This window comes from Urocitellus parryii, chromosome 2 (assembly GCF_045843805.1).
Source record: "Urocitellus parryii isolate mUroPar1 chromosome 2, mUroPar1.hap1, whole genome shotgun sequence".
Taxonomy (NCBI): Eukaryota; Metazoa; Chordata; class Mammalia; order Rodentia; family Sciuridae; genus Urocitellus; species Urocitellus parryii.
This window is the reverse complement of record NC_135532.1, coordinates 149,889,284-149,908,787: the sequence shown is the minus strand read 5'-3', so window position 1 is coordinate 149,908,787 and position 19,504 is coordinate 149,889,284. Positions and strand designations below refer to the sequence as shown.

General features: G+C 34.7%; 1 protein-coding gene across 3 annotated transcripts in view; it reads left to right on the top strand.

Annotated features, from left to right (window-relative positions):
- The window catches only part of Abi3bp (ABI family member 3 binding protein), a 233,185-nt gene that overhangs the window by 41,884 nt on the left and 171,797 nt on the right, over positions 1-19,504 (top strand). For all 3 annotated transcript variants that reach the window (XM_026402395.2, XM_026402396.2, XM_026402392.2), the window contains exon 2: positions 11,692-11,871. In XM_026402395.2, the coding sequence (XP_026258180.2) occupies positions 11,692-11,871 (180 nt within the window). The remainder of the gene's footprint in view (positions 1-11,691; positions 11,872-19,504) is intronic.

Here is a 19,504-nt window from a genome sequence, read left to right as displayed (position 1 = left end):
CATGGGTTGAAAATGATGGATTTTATTATATAATATATATTTAGTGACAATTCAAAAAATGAGCTATATTCTTATTACTATCACAATTTGGACTGTTCTTGAGAAGAAATCACTATCTTAACAATAGAAAAATGAAAAAGTTTGGGTTTCTTAAAAAGTTAAGCATAAACTTACCATATGACCCAGCAATTTTACACCTACTTATTTATCCAAGAAAAATAGGAACATATGTCCACACAAAGACTTGTACATTAATTTTCATACCATATTCATAATAACAAATCCAAATATCCATCAGCTGAGGAATGAAGAAAATGTAATATATCCATAAAATAAAAAGCTATCCAGCAATAAAAAAGAATGAACCAGTGATATAATATAGATGGATGAATCTCATAAAAATTATGCCGAGTGAAAGAAGCCAGATACAAAAGACTCCAAGTTCTATGAGTCAATTTATATTAAATTACCAAAACCCCAAATAGACTGATGGTTGCCTAGAGCTAAGGTTGGGAGCAGAGATTGACTGTAAATAGGTACAAGGTAATGTTTTAAAGTCATGGAAATGTTCTCAGAATGGATTATAGTAAGTGTAATAAATTCTAAAAATCCATTAAGTTATATAAGTTCACAAAAATCAAACTGTACTCTGTAAATGGGCAAATTTTATAATATGTATTATATGTGACAGTCACACACATTCTTTCCTTATGTCTATGAAAAAGTTTTTTGTATTTGAAGTACAATTTTGGAGTCCCATGAGAAGTAAATATCATCCAGAGATTATTAGAAGAATGTTACATAAAAATTCATTTTGTGATTTATTTTGATTTTCCTGCATTTTAATAAGAAGACAATATTTTGTATGATGTTAGGAGATCTCCTTGAAAATTATATTGAGAATGGATTTGAGATTCTACAGTTCATTTTACAGAGGAGAAAAATCAGTCTTAGCAAGGACAGGTGACATAAGGTCAGACACAGTAAAAGCCAAAGCTTATGGCAGAATCCCTTCTGTTTCTTCCACAACTGCCATTAAGAGGGAATGCCCTGCTGTGAGGTTAACAGCTTAACAGCCTTTCCTGAAGCCTCCTTAAGGCTCACAGCCTGCTCTGTGTTAGTACCAAAGGCCACCTGCTTATACTCTCATGGCATTTTAACCTTTTTCCTGGAAGACTTTTGATAGTGAAATCTCAAAATAAACAGCTATGTACATGAACATTGGGTATGTATTCTCTAAACAAATTACAACTCTCGAAGATACCAAATGTCTGATAAACGAAAGTGAAGCCATGTGTTCCAGCTTGGGCTGATGTGTTTGTAAAAAGTCCTATTTAAGACAGTTTTGTGACATGTTTTATCAAGAACATTTTTAGTTTGCCCCAGGAGCAATGTTATCACAATGGAAATGTTTAATCTTTTATGTGGGCTTTCTTCAAGTGTTGGTAGAAGTTGTAGATTTTCTACTTTATCCCATAAAGAAGCACTTTAACTAAAATCAACTTCTACTTGGTCAGTGGAACTTCTTGTGTGCTTGAATTGAAGTTATTGAAAGAAGGATAGGAAAAGGAATACCAATCCTTTTGGGAAATCACCCAAATAGAGTGATATTAACTACGATAATTTCTCTTTCTTTCTTTCTTTCTTTCTTTCTTTCTTTCTTTCTTTCTTTCTTTCTTTCTTTCTTTCTTTCTTTCCTTCCTTCCTTCCTTCCTTCCTTCCTTCCTTCTTTCCTTCCTTCCTTCTTCTTTCCTTCCTTCTTTCCTTCCTTCCTTCCTTCCTTCTTTCCTTCTTCCTTCCTTCCTTCCTTCTTTCCTTCTTCCTTCTTCTTCTTTCTTTCTTTCTTTCCTTCTTTCCTTCTTCCTTCTTCCTTCCTTCTTTTCTTCTTCCTCTTTCTTCCTTCCTTCCTTCCTTCCTTCCTTCCTTTCTTTCTTTCTTTCGTATTTTTTTTTAGCTTGGGTTTTGAAACCTGATCATTCTGAGAATTGTAGAGGCAAGCAATTTTTTTCTTCATATGAAACATGTTTAAGCTTACCCACTTTAATAGTTGTGAGAATCATTCTTAAACATAGGAAAGTCAACATTACACTCTGTTGTCGGAAGGGGCTGCCCATGTCTTGTTTTCTATCAGCTCAGCACGAGTAGGAAAGGTGTCAAAGACCGTGAGTATTATGCTCAGTCCTTAGCTCTCCAGTGAAAATAAAATCATGATATGGTTTTATCTGCATTTACTTAAATGTTATCATTAAATGCTATAATAAATGGAAGAGTTTTAGTTTTGTTTTCCTGGTAAATAACATACAAATAAATATCTGGAATGACAACTCAAAGATGTAAAAATGTTGATTTTTGAAGTTCTACCCGGGAAGGTGACAACAAAAAACAATGCATTGAGCAAAGTTGGGAAATCTTTGAAACCATTGTCCTAAGGGCTAAAAAAAAGTCTTATGAAAAAGACAGCCTGCTGTGTGATTCTATTTAATTGAAGTCTAGAATGCACAACACTAGTCTGTGGTAGTAAAAGTAAGAACAACAGTTGTTTCTGGGAGAATGGGTAGGAGTAACTGGGAAGGGGCATGAGGAGACTTTTGGGATTGATGGTGATGTTCTAAATCTTGTTGTTGGTTTGAGTTCCATAGACATGGGGCATTTGGACAAAATCAGTCAAATATAGTTAGGATTTATGTATTATTTGTAAATTCTATCTCAAAAGAAATATAAGTACATATTAAACTGTAGTTAATATGCATATTGAAATGTTTAGGACTAAAGCTAATAAAGAGCATCTTACTTTGAAATTCATAAAAAATAAGATGGATTAATGATGGATAGAAGGATGGAGAGATGGAAAAATGTGATACAGCAAGTAATACAGGAATTATTGACTTTTGGTTGTCGCTGTATGGATGGGTACTGCACATTTTCAACTTTTTTTTTGTAATGTTGGAAAAATACCCATCTTTTCTTCTAAGAATTGGTTGGATTTAAAGACATGTAATGGATTCTCAAAGGTCACAGTAATAGTTCAAATATTTTTTAACATTTTCCCTGAAGTGTCTCCAGAAATTATAATTCTAGTTGATTAGAATTCACAGAATATGTTCAAAGGCTAAAATATATGAAAAATTCTAATGACAGGAAATTGAACAGAGTTGTGAATGAGGTCTTTTTTTTCCCACACTGTATTACACATCTGTAAATGTCTTTCAAATGACATTGGGCTCATTAATTTCGTTTTGATGCACTGAATTTGGAAACAGTAATGGTTCTCACCAGAATTACTTAATTACTCAAACATCAGAATTACTCAAGTAGCTTGTGGAATACAGATTGCTGCATTTACCCCAGAGTTTCTGATTCAGTATAACTGAGATGGTTTCTAAGAATTTGTACTTCTCACAAGTTCCCAAGTGATACTAACTCTCCAATCAGGGGACCACACTTTCACGACCCTGGCACCCACTTCCATTTGGAGAGCCCATAGCCGTTAGCTCTTACTTTAGTTAACAAGAGAATAGAAGCAAATCCTCTCCATGGATTTTCAAAAATCAACAGAAAAAGAAGGGCAATAAGTCTTGTTAAATTCCTTAGTCTGTTGATGTCTTTCTTTACATGTATTTTTAAAATTACTAAGAATCTACAGGTTTTCTAAGTGGTACAGAAAAGGTGTTACAAATATACTTTGACATGCATTATTTTCTCCATCACTTTCCCACCTATATTTGGGATACCCTCATGAAATAAAAGCTATTTTTATGACTAAAATAACCTTAAATGGGCATTTTATTTGTACATTTTTTTTTTACCCCTTCCATCACATTTAGAGTTTCTCTGCTGTGGCTGCATTGTACTAATTATGTTACACAGAAATAGACTTATTCATCTGCCTAATTTATTGGAATGTAGTCTTTGTGATCAGACAAGTCATATTTGAATTTATATCACTAATACAAATTATCTAGTAGTTAATGAATGGATCAAATGAAAAGCAGATTAGTAAATATACATGTTCCCCTTTTCAGTACAATTTGTGCTGCTCTGACAGAATACCTAAGACTTGATAATTAATAATGAATGGAAATATATTGGTTCACAGAACTGGAGGCTGAGAAATATCAGGTGCCAGTATGTGGCCAGGGCTGCCTTGCTACATCATCATATGGAAGAAGGCAAGAGGGCAAACAAGTAAGAGGGGGGATTCTGAATTCACCCTGTGGCATTAATCCATTCTAATTGCCTAATGGGAGGGACCTAAACACCTCCCATTAGCCTGAATCTCCCTACAGTGTTGCAATGGGAATTAAGTTTCAACATGAGTTTTGAAGGGAAAAAATCATTCAAAACCATTGGCTTCCTCAAGGAAAATAAAAATTTTACCTTAACCTTTTTTCTTGTCATTTGAAAACTACCCCCATGCACTTATTTCAAATATATGGTTATTGATTGCATGTGGTTGTCCCTCCCACCATCCCACTGCACCTCTTTCCTTCTCAAATTAACATAATACAGACTTCAAAGAGCAATTTGAGAGATTCAGATTAAGGGATTATGTGCAAGTGACAACAGTATATGTCTCAGGATGAGATGTCTTCAGAATGAGAAGCTGCTGATTTAGAAGGTTGTCTATGAAATGTAATTTTCCTACTTGGCTGTTGGTTGGGTTATAAAGTAGGTAATGAAGTTTTTTGCTCCTTTGGTAAAATTATTAACTTTGCCAAATGGTGCTTAAATGTCAACACTGGCATGTTCAATCTGTCTCATTCAGGCATCCAAAGTCACCAGACGGTGAAGTATTGGCCTGAGGAATAACAGCAATGGGAATTCTGACAAGGTGGAAACTGGGGTTATTTTGGTTGAAATGGAATCATTTATACCAACAGCTGAGCAAATGGATACAAAGTGCTCCATTAGGAAGAAAAGATTTTCTCTCTGGACTTAAAGCATTTCTAAATTCAATATGCAAACATCCTCAGGGTATATGGTAACCATAATGTCCTAATAAATGGTTAACTAATTGACTCCTGGGAATCTGGTGTGGCTTTATGAGGGAAGCTCTCTAAGTGGGCAGGGAATTATCATTTCTTGAACTCTGAGAGCATGTTGCATGTGGGAACATCCTTTCCACTGGAAAGCTCAATTCAAGAAATCCTGGAGAGGCCTTGTGCTATTCTGCTAGCCTGGAAACTGGAATCCTGAGACACCATAGTTGGTGCTTCTTACTAACATATGATCATATCTGAGTAAATGAAAATCTAAGTTTATTTAAAGGCCCCATTCCCTGGCACTGGAGCAACTGTTCATATGGTTTATGAGATTTTATTACATTTTTTTCTCTATATTAAGTGTCATTTTTCTTCACATTTGTGAAAATTTTGCTGTATCTACTTGTTGTAATCAGGATTTTTTTCTTATGTTTTCAGATTTTTTTTTTAATGAAACACAAGTAAGGATGCCTTCTCTCTACCTCTTTGCTGTTATTTCCTGAATGTCCAGAATCTCTTTCCCTCTATTGTTCTTTTCAGGTCCCTGATCCAACATCCATTCTTTAAATATATGGAGAAAGAATTTCATTGTAAATTAGGGAGCACTATGTTCAAAATATTTGTTGTTCTATGTCCACATCTATCCTACACAGGCTATCCCACCACCACTATCCCTTAACCTGGAATTTAGACAGGATTTTCCTAGCTATTACTCTGTATTTTTAATTGCAGGTCTGCATGGGTACACACAGTACCACCACAACCATGGAAGCCATTTAATTCTTCTACCTGCCTACCTTGTTCTGGTATACCATCATGTCACTGCAGAATAGACCCTGGCTTTCCCCATCTCTATAACCCCCTTAGAAAGGCTCTCCTCTTGATCAAAGGTCATTCAAGAACTGACAGAAGCAGTTTTAATAACATCTAATATTATTTATTATAGCAACATTTATTTTTCATTCTCAAGGTATTTAACTGAATCTATCATGTTTTTTTTTCCCTCTGTTATGGAAAATTTCCACTAGTAATCACCAAATTTCATGTTGTTAATAAGAAAAAGTCATGCTATAGACTATAGGCTCTGTAGGATCAGGAACTGAAGATAGCTGTAGACTGCCTTTGTCCATTCAGTTCAGTCTGTGGGTACCACAGAAAAATTACTGAAACTTCATATGGTTTTATTTCCTTCCTTTTTTTTCTCCCTAATGCCTTTCCTTGGAGCATGGAACCAGAGCAGGCAGAGTCATTTGAGCACCTACCTATGTTATGCAATCCCCTTTTGACTTTCTAAGAATTCCCTTGACTTCCTAAGGCAAATGTTAAACTAGTGCCAAGTCCGGCATTAAAGTTGTAGTTTGCACATCAAACTGTAACTGTAACATTAACTGTAATGTTAAATATATAATCTGTGCCATGAACTATAATTTTTGAAAGCTTTTGAATATGTCTTTAGGTAATAATTGCCCTGATTAAAACAAAAACTTAAGCTATAAATGTCTTAATAAGCTGGTGTGACCACAAGGCATTGGAGTGTTTTCTATATGTAATCCACCATCTATAAAAAGCATAAAATACATGTTAACTTAGGCATTGTCAATGCCTGAGAACTTTCTTAATGATACACAAGTATCTATACATATGTGTGTGTGTGTGTATATATAATTTGTTGAATGATAACTAATAATATTAGGCAGTGTTACTTCTACCAATGCTATAATAGCAGTATGCTTGAATAACTTTCCATGAGGCAGTCTGTATAACGTGGTTACAGAGATATGACCCATTCTACAATGGCATAATGGCATGCCTGAGATTCAGTCATGTTGCATATATAACTAGTAGTTTGCTCAGTTCTGTTGCTGAGTCATCTCACATTGTCTGAATGGGCCATATTTTGTTTATCCATTCAGTTGATGATGGATATTTGTGTGTGTCTCCAGGTTGATGCTACTTTAAAATATTTGCCACAAGTTTTTGTATAGATATATTTTTATTTCTCCTGGATAGAATACCAGAAATAAAATCAATGGCTTTTTGGTAATTTCTCAACAGTTTTCATAAGTGGCTATCCTATTTAATATTCGCATTTAAAATGTGTAAAAGTTCCAAATTGTGCCTAAGATTTATTATTGTAAGTCCATTTGATTTTAGCCATTCTTGTGTGTGTGGTATATCATTTTGGTTTTAATTTTCATTTCCTTGATATTGATTGGGATTTGGTAAACTGTTACTTGAGGGACAAATCTAGACCAATACCTTACTTTTGCCCTTCTGTGACAGAGTTGATTAGTCGTGGTAGAGAACTCTGAATTGCCAACTCTGAAATACTTGCTACGTGATCTCTGATGGAAATCACCTGATGACCATGATGTTGAGCATCTTTTCATGTGCTTCTTGGTCACCATATATTGCTTTTAGTGAAAAATCTATTCAAGTGCATTCATTCAAATCCTTTTTCCCTTGTTTTGTTGTTTTATTGAATAGGAAGAATATATATTCTGGGTATAATTCCTTCAAAAGATTTATCTTTTGCAAATATTTTCTACCCATCTGTTCAGTCTGTTGTTTGCCTTTTTTTTCTGGTTCTTTGAAATTTCAAAATTTTGAAAATTTGGTCAAATCTGTGTCAATTTTTTAAACCTATACTTCATATAACATATCAAAATTGATGAGAATTGATTTAATTAAGTGTCTTAGAAAATTTTGATATTTGTACAATAGCATAAGTTGCTGAGCAAGTAGAGGTTGGGACTGTAAAATTTGCACAGAACACATTACATACTATGGGTAAGAATAGAGTTATACTTTTAATTCTGAAATGACTCATTATTTTATAAATATTTTTAAAATATTTTTTTTAGTTGTGGATGGACACAATACCTTTATTTTATTTATTTTATGTGGTGCTGAGGATGGAACCCAGTGCCTCACATGTGCTAGGCAAGTGCTTTACCACTGAGCTCAAGCTCCAGCCCATGACTATTTTATTGACATCAGTATTACTGCTTTTCTTTCACTTAATATCCTAAGGAAATTAATTCTATATCTGATTTACTTCATGCCCAAACTTGCTATTTACAATATTTCTAGTTTCTTCATTAATGTTTTAAAACATGGAGACATATAAAGCCAAATTAATTATTGTTTGTATATTAATAAATTCTTTACTTTTAGAATAGTTTTAATATTTTGCAGTTTTTTTCTCTTGTAGTAATTTTATCATCTTGACCAACTTGATATCAACAATTTAGAACATGTTCTGAAACATTGTGGAAAGTATAAGATAATCTTAAGAGAGATCAAACATGAAAAAATCCCTCCTACTGAATATACTCTAATGTGATTCCTTTCTCACAAGTCCATGACTGGATGCCCACGACAGTTTAGCTGGCTTCACTAAGTACCCTGTGTTTGGGCTGTTTCTTTACAGAACTTGATTGGAACTGACCACAGCTTCTCTGAAACAATAGCAACCTGCCCACTCTGGTTGATTCAGAGAGATATCTTGAATTTACAATGCTATTTTTTAAAATCTGTTTTTTCCAAACCCACCCCTTCTGACCTACTCACTGTTTTTAATGCTGCAGGGCATATATTTACTTTCAAAAATGAAAAGTGGATTGATTCTAATTTTGTTTTGAAAGACTTTTCTTTTAGAATTTCACAACATTCTTGGAAATATTTAGAGATACCCTAGGGTGTTTGTTGCAAACAGAGGATTAGAAACCATTGTCACAGAGCCAAGATTCTACTTTGCCAATGTGCGGTTCCCTCCCCTCCCCCAAGGCAAATTAGTGTTGCTTTTACACAATGCTTGCATTTATTTTTTATTTTTATTTCTCACATCTGTTGCCATACATGCTTACTTCTCTTTACTCCTGGACTTTCCCAGGTAACATATATGCTACTTTACTTACAAATGTTATACTAGTTAGGCTTGCAATACATTGTATGATTTTCTATTGTCTTTACCTAAAGTCACTCAGCAGAGTTCTAACTACTAAAAACTATTGAAAGATAACTGTCATTACATGACTCAGGTTCCAAGCCATTAAACCAGAATTATTAAAAATAGATATAAAAGTATTATTTAAAGATTAAAAATTAATTTTTGAGGTACATAGATATAGCCCCCCAATATTGGAGAAATTGTCAAAAATTGTCAAATGTCACTAAATATTTCAAATTTTCATTGGGAGAAACACTCAACAAACTTATTCGGAATAAAAGGGAAAAAAACTTGCTCAATCATTTTGCTAACCACTGAAAGGAGCAATGAGGTAAGAACCAGATGAGTAAAGGGATGTAGAGAAGGCAAACCAAACATAGAGGGAATCTGTCCTGGGTGAACAGTGTGAGCCAAGGTGGAGAGCCAGGACCAGGTATGTACTACAGAAAGCAAGAAGATTATACTGGCCAAAACCAAATGAGCTTTGGTAAGAAGTTATAATAGGAGAAATAATATCTGGTAAGGTAATAAGGGACATGACTTCCTAATTCTAATTAAAGAATTGGATGATGATCTTGAAGCATAAAGTTGGTGATACTGTAGTGAAGTGAGATTTGTCTACCTCCATTTCTTTTTTTTTTTTTTCAGGACATTTTTAAAGTTTAGTTTTAAATAGTATTATGAATCCATTTATGTAACTGTATTTATTAAGGCTGCCCAGACTGATTTTGGTTGAAGCAGAATAAACTCAGTTATGAAACCTTGGGGAACTAGTGTTGTATAGATGTGGTGGTTGGTATTTATACAATATAAAACTTCAATTAATGAGAAATAGAATATGAATTGTTAAATTGTTAAATGCAGTCTTTCCAATAGGCAAGATATTTTCAAAATAGTAACTCTGTGGATAATAAAATAATTCAGTCTTGCAATCCTAACCCCGAGGGTCAGGCATGTTTTGGAATTCACAAATTTGAGGCATTTTAGAAAAGTATTAGACCAAATGTTATATAACCTCTTTAGTGAGTTCTTGCCCAGTAAGCGCCACTTAACTAAGTACATTTCCACAGTGAAGCATGTCGGTAGTTATACTGAGCAGGCTCAGAGACAGACGAAAGGGATTCAGGATGATTCAGAGTTTTGTTGCCAAATTTGTTTGAGATGAACTTGGGGGGAAAAAAAACATACAAAGGTTTTTGGATTTCTGAATGATGGCTAAAGAACTATGGCTAAAGGATGGCTAGGCAATCATGGAACAACTGCTATGTGCCAGCTTTAAGTTTATACCATTTCCCCTCATCTTTGTAAATAACACAGCAAGAATGGTGGCTGTTATCCATTGTTTACAAAGCAGGAGGCTTAGGTACAAGCGCGTCCAGGGAGTTGCCAGAGTGATGAGTTAACCATTATCTCATAGTGATGATAACAGTTGGATTTGAACCCTGTTCCTTCTGGCTCCAAAGACAATGTTGTTTCCTTACTGTCTGGTCAAGACCTTTAGTTAGTGTGATTATCTGTCCCTATTGCATCATTGGTTTAAAAAAATGTCTTGAGAATTGAAGTAATGTCTCCCTTCTCACCTTTCACAGTCTCTCTGGGAAAGTTGGTCCAATTGTCACTGATAATCTAATGACACTCAGTTGAGTCTGTACCCCAGTCCTGAGCATCACACTTAGATACTCAACTCCCTGTTGGGTGTCTCCATGTAATTGTCTCATTGACACAGTGAGCTCCCAGTGGAATTAGTCCACTTTCTCCTTAACCATTTTCTTCCTTCCAGCATTCCCTAATTTACCACCTTTGCCACCAGAAACCTTCCATCTCCTCTCCCTTTCCAACTTTATCCATGACCAATTCCTGTTGCTGTGGTGTTGGAAACCAGAACAGAAAGGACTAAAGGTTTTCAAAGTGTAATAATTCCAAGGTTTGTTGTTGTTGTTGTTGTTGTTGTTTTTGGTTTTGTTTTTTTGGTAGTGGTGGGGAGGTTAGTACCAGGGATTGAACCTGGGGGAGCTCAACTCCTGACCCACATCCCCAGCCGTTTTTATTTTTTATTTTGAGGCAGGGTCTCACTAAGTTGGTTAAGGCCTTGCTAAGTTGCTGAGGCTAGCTTTGAACTTGCAATCCTCTTACCTCAGCCTCCCAAACTTCTGGGATTATAGATGTGTTTCATTGTGCCTGGCAGTAATTCAGTTTACCAATAAGGAGATCCAGGCCCTTTCCCTATGAGTTGAAACAGAAAGCCTAATTTCTATTACCTGCTTAATAATAAACTACCAAGTATTGAAACCCCACAAGATTACTTTTTATTCTCAGCTGCTTTATATGGTATTAAGTCCATTTTCCTCATTGCTATTTTAAAAATTATTGTTTAATTTTGTAGTACTTGAGACTGAACCCAAAGGTACTTTGCCACAGAGCTAGATCCCCAGCCCTGTTAATTTTATTCTGAACCTGAGTCTCAATAAATTGCTCAGGCTGGCCTCCAATGTGAAATTCTGCTTTAGCCTCTCTCATGGTTGGGATTACATGTATGTGCGTGCCACCACGCTGGGCTTATTGGAGTCCATTTTTTTAATATCACAATTGGCTACATTTTGGCCACATTTGGGCATGTCTGCTATGAGCCTTGCAAAGTTGAGAACATACTTTCCCAGAAAAATGCTCTAGCAACTAACCCTTGCTACAAATTTTGGTGGAATGCAAAACAGGTAAAGTAACAGCCACATATTTTTGTTTGTTTGTTTCCATCATTAGGTAAAAAGCCAAGCCTTAAAGTCCACATCAATACCACCAGTGACTCCATCCTCTTGAAGTTCCTACGTCCAAATCCAAATGTAAAGCTTGAAGGATTTCTGCTGGGATATGGCAGCAACGTATCTCCAAACCAGTACTTCCCTCTTCCCACTGAAGGGAAATACACAGAAGCTGTAGTTGGTAAGGTATTTGGGGATCAGACTCAGAAAAAAGGGAGGTAATGGTTGTAACAAAATCTTGAGATTTGTGTATCCATTTCTTCTACATCCTTGACTGGACCAAATGCTAGAATCCCAAATCATCTTCATAATTGTTGCAACCTATGGCACAATTCTTTACATTAAAAATTTTACTGCATGAGAAAATAATAATTATCTTTATTGACATTGTACCTATAATCCCTCCCACATAGCTTAATGCACAAGGGAAAATGTTAGCTGAAATAACTAGACTTATTCCTCTGTAATGTAATTTATTTACATAGTCTAACTTGCCTTATGCTGTCCTTCCTCCCTTCTGGTAGAAAGTAACAGCCACAACTTTTTAAGTGTTTCTTTATAAAAGGCTACCTTTAAAAAGAAAAAAATATTACATATTTTAAAATTTAGCATATTTCAGACAAAAACATGAAAGTTTTTCTATATATTATGAAATTGTATATATCTTTGAAAATATTTTAATCGCCTCCAGATGCAATTTGAGCATGTGGGTCACCTTCAAGACTTCTCCAGAAATAAATTATTTGCAAATAAAATCCCTTTAAAGAAATTGTTTTTTAAAAAAGAGGCTCTCTATTGTGAATGCTTTGAAAATCCAAGATGAGATTTATATTTTTTCCACTGCTAGGATTTTTGCTTAAGAGGCTTTCTATGAACTTCAGAAGTTCAATGCTATAAGTTCAACCACTTTATATCAGCTCTGGCATCTACACATATATGCAGAGAATGTTGAAGATGAATCTGTTTATTCCAGCTTCTTTTTTCTCTCAGAGAAGTCTCTATTGTATTTGAAAAACAAGCATGAGGATAATACGTCAGTTAAAGATGTAGACTAGATTTTACATAATAATCACTTTAAAGCAAAACTGATAGTTTTAAACAAAAAAATTGTGAGAATTAGCACATCAGAAAAATACAATAACACTAATCTTTTCACATGAACCATAAATAATTTGAATGTTTGCAAATATTTCCTACTCCATTCATGCAATAGAGGTAGGCTCATCTTCACACAGAAGCACTCTCAGTACTAGAAGTCACATTTCACTTATGATAGATTTTTATTTGATTGTGTAAATTGGGATTTTGGTCAATTGAAAACTTACTTTCTATATCAGATGAAAGGAATTCAATCTTAGAGTAATAGGAGTCAAATTACTAATAAGAATATGTGTATGTGCAGAAAAATAAAATTTCTAGCATGAATATTTCAACCTTCCACACTTTCAAAAATAAAGACTGATCAAATTAACTAGGAATTTTTTTTATCTACAATTGCTTTCATCCTTTAAATTTTTTATCATAGAAAATTTCAAACATAAGAGAGAGCATCTTGCGATGAGCCCTTAAATTTCATCATGCAGCTAGAATACATGCTACTGATATGCTAATCTTGTTCTATGTATTCTTTCATACAGTTTTTTCTTTTTGGCTGGTACATTTTAAAGCATAATTAGACATTTCAGTTTAATCTGAAAGTGCTTCATTATGCATCTCTAATCAATGAAACATTTTAATAGTGTCATGCCTTTATTATAATAACATTTTATACCTAGTTCATACTTAAATTTCTCTGGTCTTAAAACTAGCTTTTCAGGGTTTGTTTATTGGAATCAGGATTAAACAAGGCCTATGTGTTACATTTGATCATGTCTCTTAAGTTTCTTCCTTTTCTTTTGATTTCTAGAGAAATTGGGTGGTTTAGCATATAGAATTCCACATTCTTTAATTGGTAGCTCCTATTCTGGATTTTTTGAACTGGTTCCTCTATCCCTGTGTTTTCTATGAAAAGATAATCTGATCTGGGGGCTGTTTTAGATTTGGGTTTTGTTTAGGTGTGAAAATTACTAGTTTATAAGTGGTACTATGTGATTCCTAGGGACTCACAAGAAGAAGTACATAATGGCTGTCCGTCCCACTTCCTGATCCTAAGACTGTTTGGTGTGCATGTTTAGACGTTTATCTTGATTTATCTACTTTAAAATTATTTTGAGTTTTAATATCTGATGATCATTGCTCAGATTCATTATTTTATACAAAGGTTGTAAAATGACAATTTTCTCATTCTAGCATTCCTTCTGCCTTTTTAAGATGATGATAAAGAAGATTTTTCTCTCTTCTGTCATCTACTTTTTCATTTCCTTTATATATTTTTAGGGAAAATGGCATACAATTCTCATTGTTATAAGTTGGTTCCATGGTAACCTCCAATGATCACTAATAATATAGTTCATTTAGGATCAATAAGAATGTATTGATTTTTAAAATATATTGATAGGTTTTTTAAAAATTAATGTATCGCTTCTCCATCTTCTGTGATTCTTCTCCATGACTAGCCTGACAATGGTCATTTATTTACTCTGGGAAATATTAAACTATGACTTTCTTAAAGTCAAGGTTTATGTCGTATTCTGGTTATTCACATCAGAATGATTTATGTTGAGTAGATAGGTATAAATATTTGTGGTACATATTTGAGTGGACACAAATCTGTGTAGAATATTTAGACTGTAGGAGGCCATGGGAGACTGTTTAAGCTCTGTTGTCAGGTAAGTAAACATCTGAGCCATGCAGAACAAATATAACATAGACAGGTCTCTGTATATCTAAAAGAACTTTAGGGACAAAGACTCCAGCTCTCTTAGGACGTTATTCCAAGGGGCATTTAAAAAACTCTTACCCATACTTTATATCACTATGTTTATTTTATTAGTCCCTTTCTTCTTCTGGTAGTAGAGGAAGTGGAAAAACATTCCTCTTACATATTTTTTTTTCTTATTTTTGTATGCCAAAGAATCTTTGTGCTTCTACTTTTACTACTTCAAAAATGGACTTGTGTTCCAAGTGTTATTTTTGGTTGCTAAAATTGATTATTATGGTTTTCCATGATGGTGTTTGCTTTAATTGCTCTTAACTGATTAAACAGCTCTGTATCAGCTTTCTGTTGCTGCTGTAACAAATTACCACGAACTTGGTGGCTGAAAACATTACAAATACCTTACTTTGTGGTTGCGGGTCAGAAGTCCAACATGGATCTCAGTGAGCTAAATTCCAGGTGTGGACAGAGCTGCATTCTTTTTGGAGGCTCTGAGGATTTTTGCCTTTTTTAGCTTCCACAAAGTGCCTGTTTTCCTCTTTTACCTGGGAGTCAACAACATGGACCAAGCTCCTTTCATAACATGTCACATCATCTGACCGCTTCTCTTTCTCTTCTACTTTCAATGGTTCTTGTGCTTGTCTTGAGCCCACCTGGCAAATTCAGGATACTCTCCCTATTTTAAGGCTGGTTGATTGGCAACCTTAATTCCATCTGCAATTTTTTTTTTCTCCACCACCAAGAGAAGCTAAGAGATATGTTTTATTTCAGTAATAATTAAGGGAATACTAATTTGTCTATGTCAAGATAATACTGAGCTATTTTAGATATACCAATACAACAGTCATACAGTAACAGGGGCAAGACAGGAACCAGTACACTGGGAGACACACCTGTATACACATCAAAACCACAGGCAAATGTTTCTCCAATTATTAAGGGAAGAATACCCAATAGACAAAAAGCTGCAAAAATGTTAAAATTTTTTCATGTACAGAAGCCTAGACCTTCAAAAACTATGTAGAAATCTGTTGGATTTCTGCCTGTTCTGTGGCTCTATCTGCAATTTTAATTCTTTGTCACATAACCTCATGTACTCATAAGTTTTGGGCATTAGGATGTGGGCCATCTTTGCGAGGCTGTTATCCTGTCTGCCACAAGCTGTATGTTTGAAATTTGTGTTTCTATTCGATTGCCTTTATGCACCAGATTATTCTAACAACCTTCTTGAATTTGTTCATTTGTAACAGATCTATTTTTCATTGATGTGACATGGGCAGGTTAGTGAATTCATGATCATGAAGTGATGCATTAAAATCTCTTAGTTCAAGGTGGTGTATGAGAGCAAAGGATTTTTATGTCTTTATGGAAAGAAAGCATCTCTTACAGCTCCTACTCTTCCTTTTGAAATGGAATAGTAGCATTTTTTTTTTCGGTTGCACTGAAATGTATCAAAACATAATCACTCTGATTATCAAAACAAATACTAAGCCTCATTACCTGACACCTCTCATATGTTGAATGGTTTATTTATTATTATATCTAATTTTTCTATGGAAATGTTCAAGAAATATTCAGAAATGTTCAAGTTAATATTTAGTGCTTTGCATACTAATATTTCAAATAATCATTTATACATGTATTTTAATATTTACATGTATTTTAATTCTATCAAGTATAGACAGATATTTTCAAGTCTCTTATAGGTCTTACATGCAAAATAAAAAATGAAATAATCCCTTCTTCTGTTTTGGAAGTTCATATTTATATGAAATTTCCATAAAAATTCACTGAACATATTAGAGAACTAATTGCAACATTAGAAAAAAAAACTAGTATTGCCCTAGGTTGCTGGGACTAAATATTAATGGCCAAGAGAGTCCTACAGTGATTGGAAAAGCAGGATTCCCATTTAATAGGTCCTCTAGGTTTCCACATTTCTTCTTTTTTGACTCTCATCCTGAATGTTCTCACTTCTGGTTTACATTTTTAAGTTTTCACTTCTTTTATCTTCAGCTGCCAATAATTTTGCAAATATCCAATAAAATAAAAAATGAGGACTCTAATATTGAACTTTAAGACTCATACTTTATGATGTTCAATTGACCTCTGCGATCGGAGTCACATGGGAAAGACGTTATAGACCATCAGTTGTGAGTGGAAGTTGAAGAGTTTTATTTTGCTATTCTTATTGTAGGAAAGACTTCAATAAAAAGAAAAATATCATAGCTTTACCACTACCACAAATTCTGAAGGTTTGTCTTCCAGCCAAGTGTTAGGAATCCAACAGGATTAATAAGGGTAAGGGTTTTAATTTTCATGTGCTTCCCCTGCTAACCCACATGCTCATTTCCCTGAGAGCACAATTTCACACACTCAGTATAGGCCTCTCAGCTGCACTCCCCAGGTAACATTGTGCCTTTAACTCCTCAGAGTGATTCTGGGGTTAGGGAAGAGGGGACAAAATGCTAGTGCCCTGTAGACCCTCTGAATTGGAAAGAGACCTGGGCCAGAATGCTAGAACAGTGTTCTGGGAAAGCTCAGCCTCTGCCTGAGAGACGTAGAGAAAGATATCTAGTACTTTTGAGTTAGACCTGAGTTAAAAATTGAACATCACTAGTTATTGTGCAGTAGTTTTGAGTAAGTCATTTAACTTCTTGAGTTTCATTTCTGTCATATATAAAATAGAGGATAATCTTTTAGAAGTGTTGTAAAGACTATGGATGAATTAAATAAAGCAGCTAGAATAGATTCTAGCTCAGAGTATTCATGCTTTATAAATTTTGTCAGTTGCTGCTATAATAAACTGAGATAGTTAATCTAAACTTTTCTGAGCTTTGTCTCAATTGCCAATGATGATTATGCTAAATCTCCACTGAAGTTCTAATCAGATCTAAGATTTTAGTGCCCAGGTTGAAAAACCTTGGTCTGAGTGGTGCCCTATGGTTTGATTTCATTATGGATTATGGGGTGGGGAGTTGGTGCCAGTAAAATCATAGCAGTAAATTATTTTAGTAGAACTGTTGGTTTCTGAAAAGCAGTAGTCATACTCTTCTATCATACCCCAGGTATGCTTTTTTGATAAGGACAACTCTCAAAACAAGATTAAGAGACAAGCAAAACTCTCTCTTCTGCAGTCATCATCTTTTTTTTTTTTTTTTTTTTTTTTTTTTTTTTTGCTGGTTGGGGGGAGGTACCAGGGATTGAACTCAGGGGCACTCAACCACTGAGCCACATCCCCAGCCCCAGCCCTATTTTGTATTTTATTTAGGGACAGGGTCTCACTGAGGTGCTTAGCGCCTTGATTTTGCTGAGGCTGGCTTTCAACTCGTGACCCTCGGGTCCCAGCCTCCCAAGCTGCTGGGATTATAGGCATGTGCTACTATGCCCAGCCAGTCATTCATTATCTTTTAATCATTAGGTGGAGATCCTTGTATCAAAGCTGCCATTTGCTTTGGGTGAATAGAATTGTCCGTTGCTTCTTGGAATTTCATAGCTGTGGCCTCCAAAAAAGAATACGATGACTCCCCCAATCTCAATCTCTAGATTTTACTTTTCTTTTTTTTTCCAATATATTTTTTAGTTGTAGTTGAACACAATACCTTTATTTTATTTATTTATTTTTGTGTGGTGCTGAGGATCAAACCCAACGCCTCACATGTGCTAGGTAAGTGCTCTACCACTGAGCCACAACTCTAGCCCTAGATTTTACTTTTCTAATCTTATTCTAATAAAGCAATTTTTTAGTAAGAACATAGCAAGAATTTTGCCCTCCATGGATCAAAATAAGAGGATGACACAGTTTTATTTTCTAAATGATGATAAATTTATCTCAGCAAGTTCAGATCAAAGATCAATAGTTTCTTAATCTGAGATTTATCACTTTCTTTTATTTCACAAGGGAAGCTTTTCAAACAGTTTTGAATAAAGTTTACTTATGGTTATTGATCCAGATATGAATAAATGTAAATTATGTGCTTATAAATTTTAATGCAATTGATAGTACTGTATATTAGTAATACTCTTTTTAAGTTTTATGCTTAATTTTGGTTTGTATAGAAAGCTGAAACAAAAGCACATTTTTTTTCCTTCTATGACCACAACTCAGAACTTTGGCTATCTTTTCCTATCTTTGTCACAAAAATGTTTAAGCATGCTCTATTCATTTACAGAAGTGGGATGAAGTATAAATAATGGAGACTGCTACTACTTATTATACTGAAGGATAAATATCACAAGAAAGATGGCTGTGGATTTACTGGAAGAAAATTGCTAGAAGTAGAGGTTGAAAATAAATAACTGAAGGAACTATATAGAGAATTAAATATATTTTAAAAATAATTGGAGAAAAAAAGAAACAGGAGAAACCAATAGGAGGAAATGATATAGTGCCAGCCATTGAAACCAGCTGAGCACCCTCTTCTCTGGCAGAATCCTTGGAGAATTAGCAAGGCTGAGGCAGGAGGATTGCAAGTTCAAAGCCAGCCTCTGAAACTTTTAGCGAGACCCTGTCTCAAAATAAAATATAAAAAGGACTGAGGCTTGGTGGTTAAGCACCCCTGGATTCAATCCCTGGTACAAACAAACAAACAAAAAAGGAGTTATGGAAGAAGAGAGCAAGGCAGCTGCCAACTGGGAAATAAGAAGCCATCCCCAAATGTGGATGAGATAGTTACTGTGCAGGTGGTGGTATTTGTTCCTTCTTACCCATAAAGAAACTGAAGCTCCAAATGTTAAAACTTCCTAAGGTTATCTAGCTAGTAAATAGTAGTTCCAGAGGCTGGAGTTGTAGCTCAGTGGAAGAGCTCTTGCTTAAAATATATGAGGCACTGGGTTAGATTCTCATCACCACATATAAATAAATAAACGTCCATCAACAACTAAAAAATAAAAATAAAAAAATAAATCATTCTGAGATTTAAACCCAGGAATCTGGCTTGAGAACTTGAGCTCTGAACTACTATATTCAATTGAGGGAATTTTATCTGATGTTTTGCTT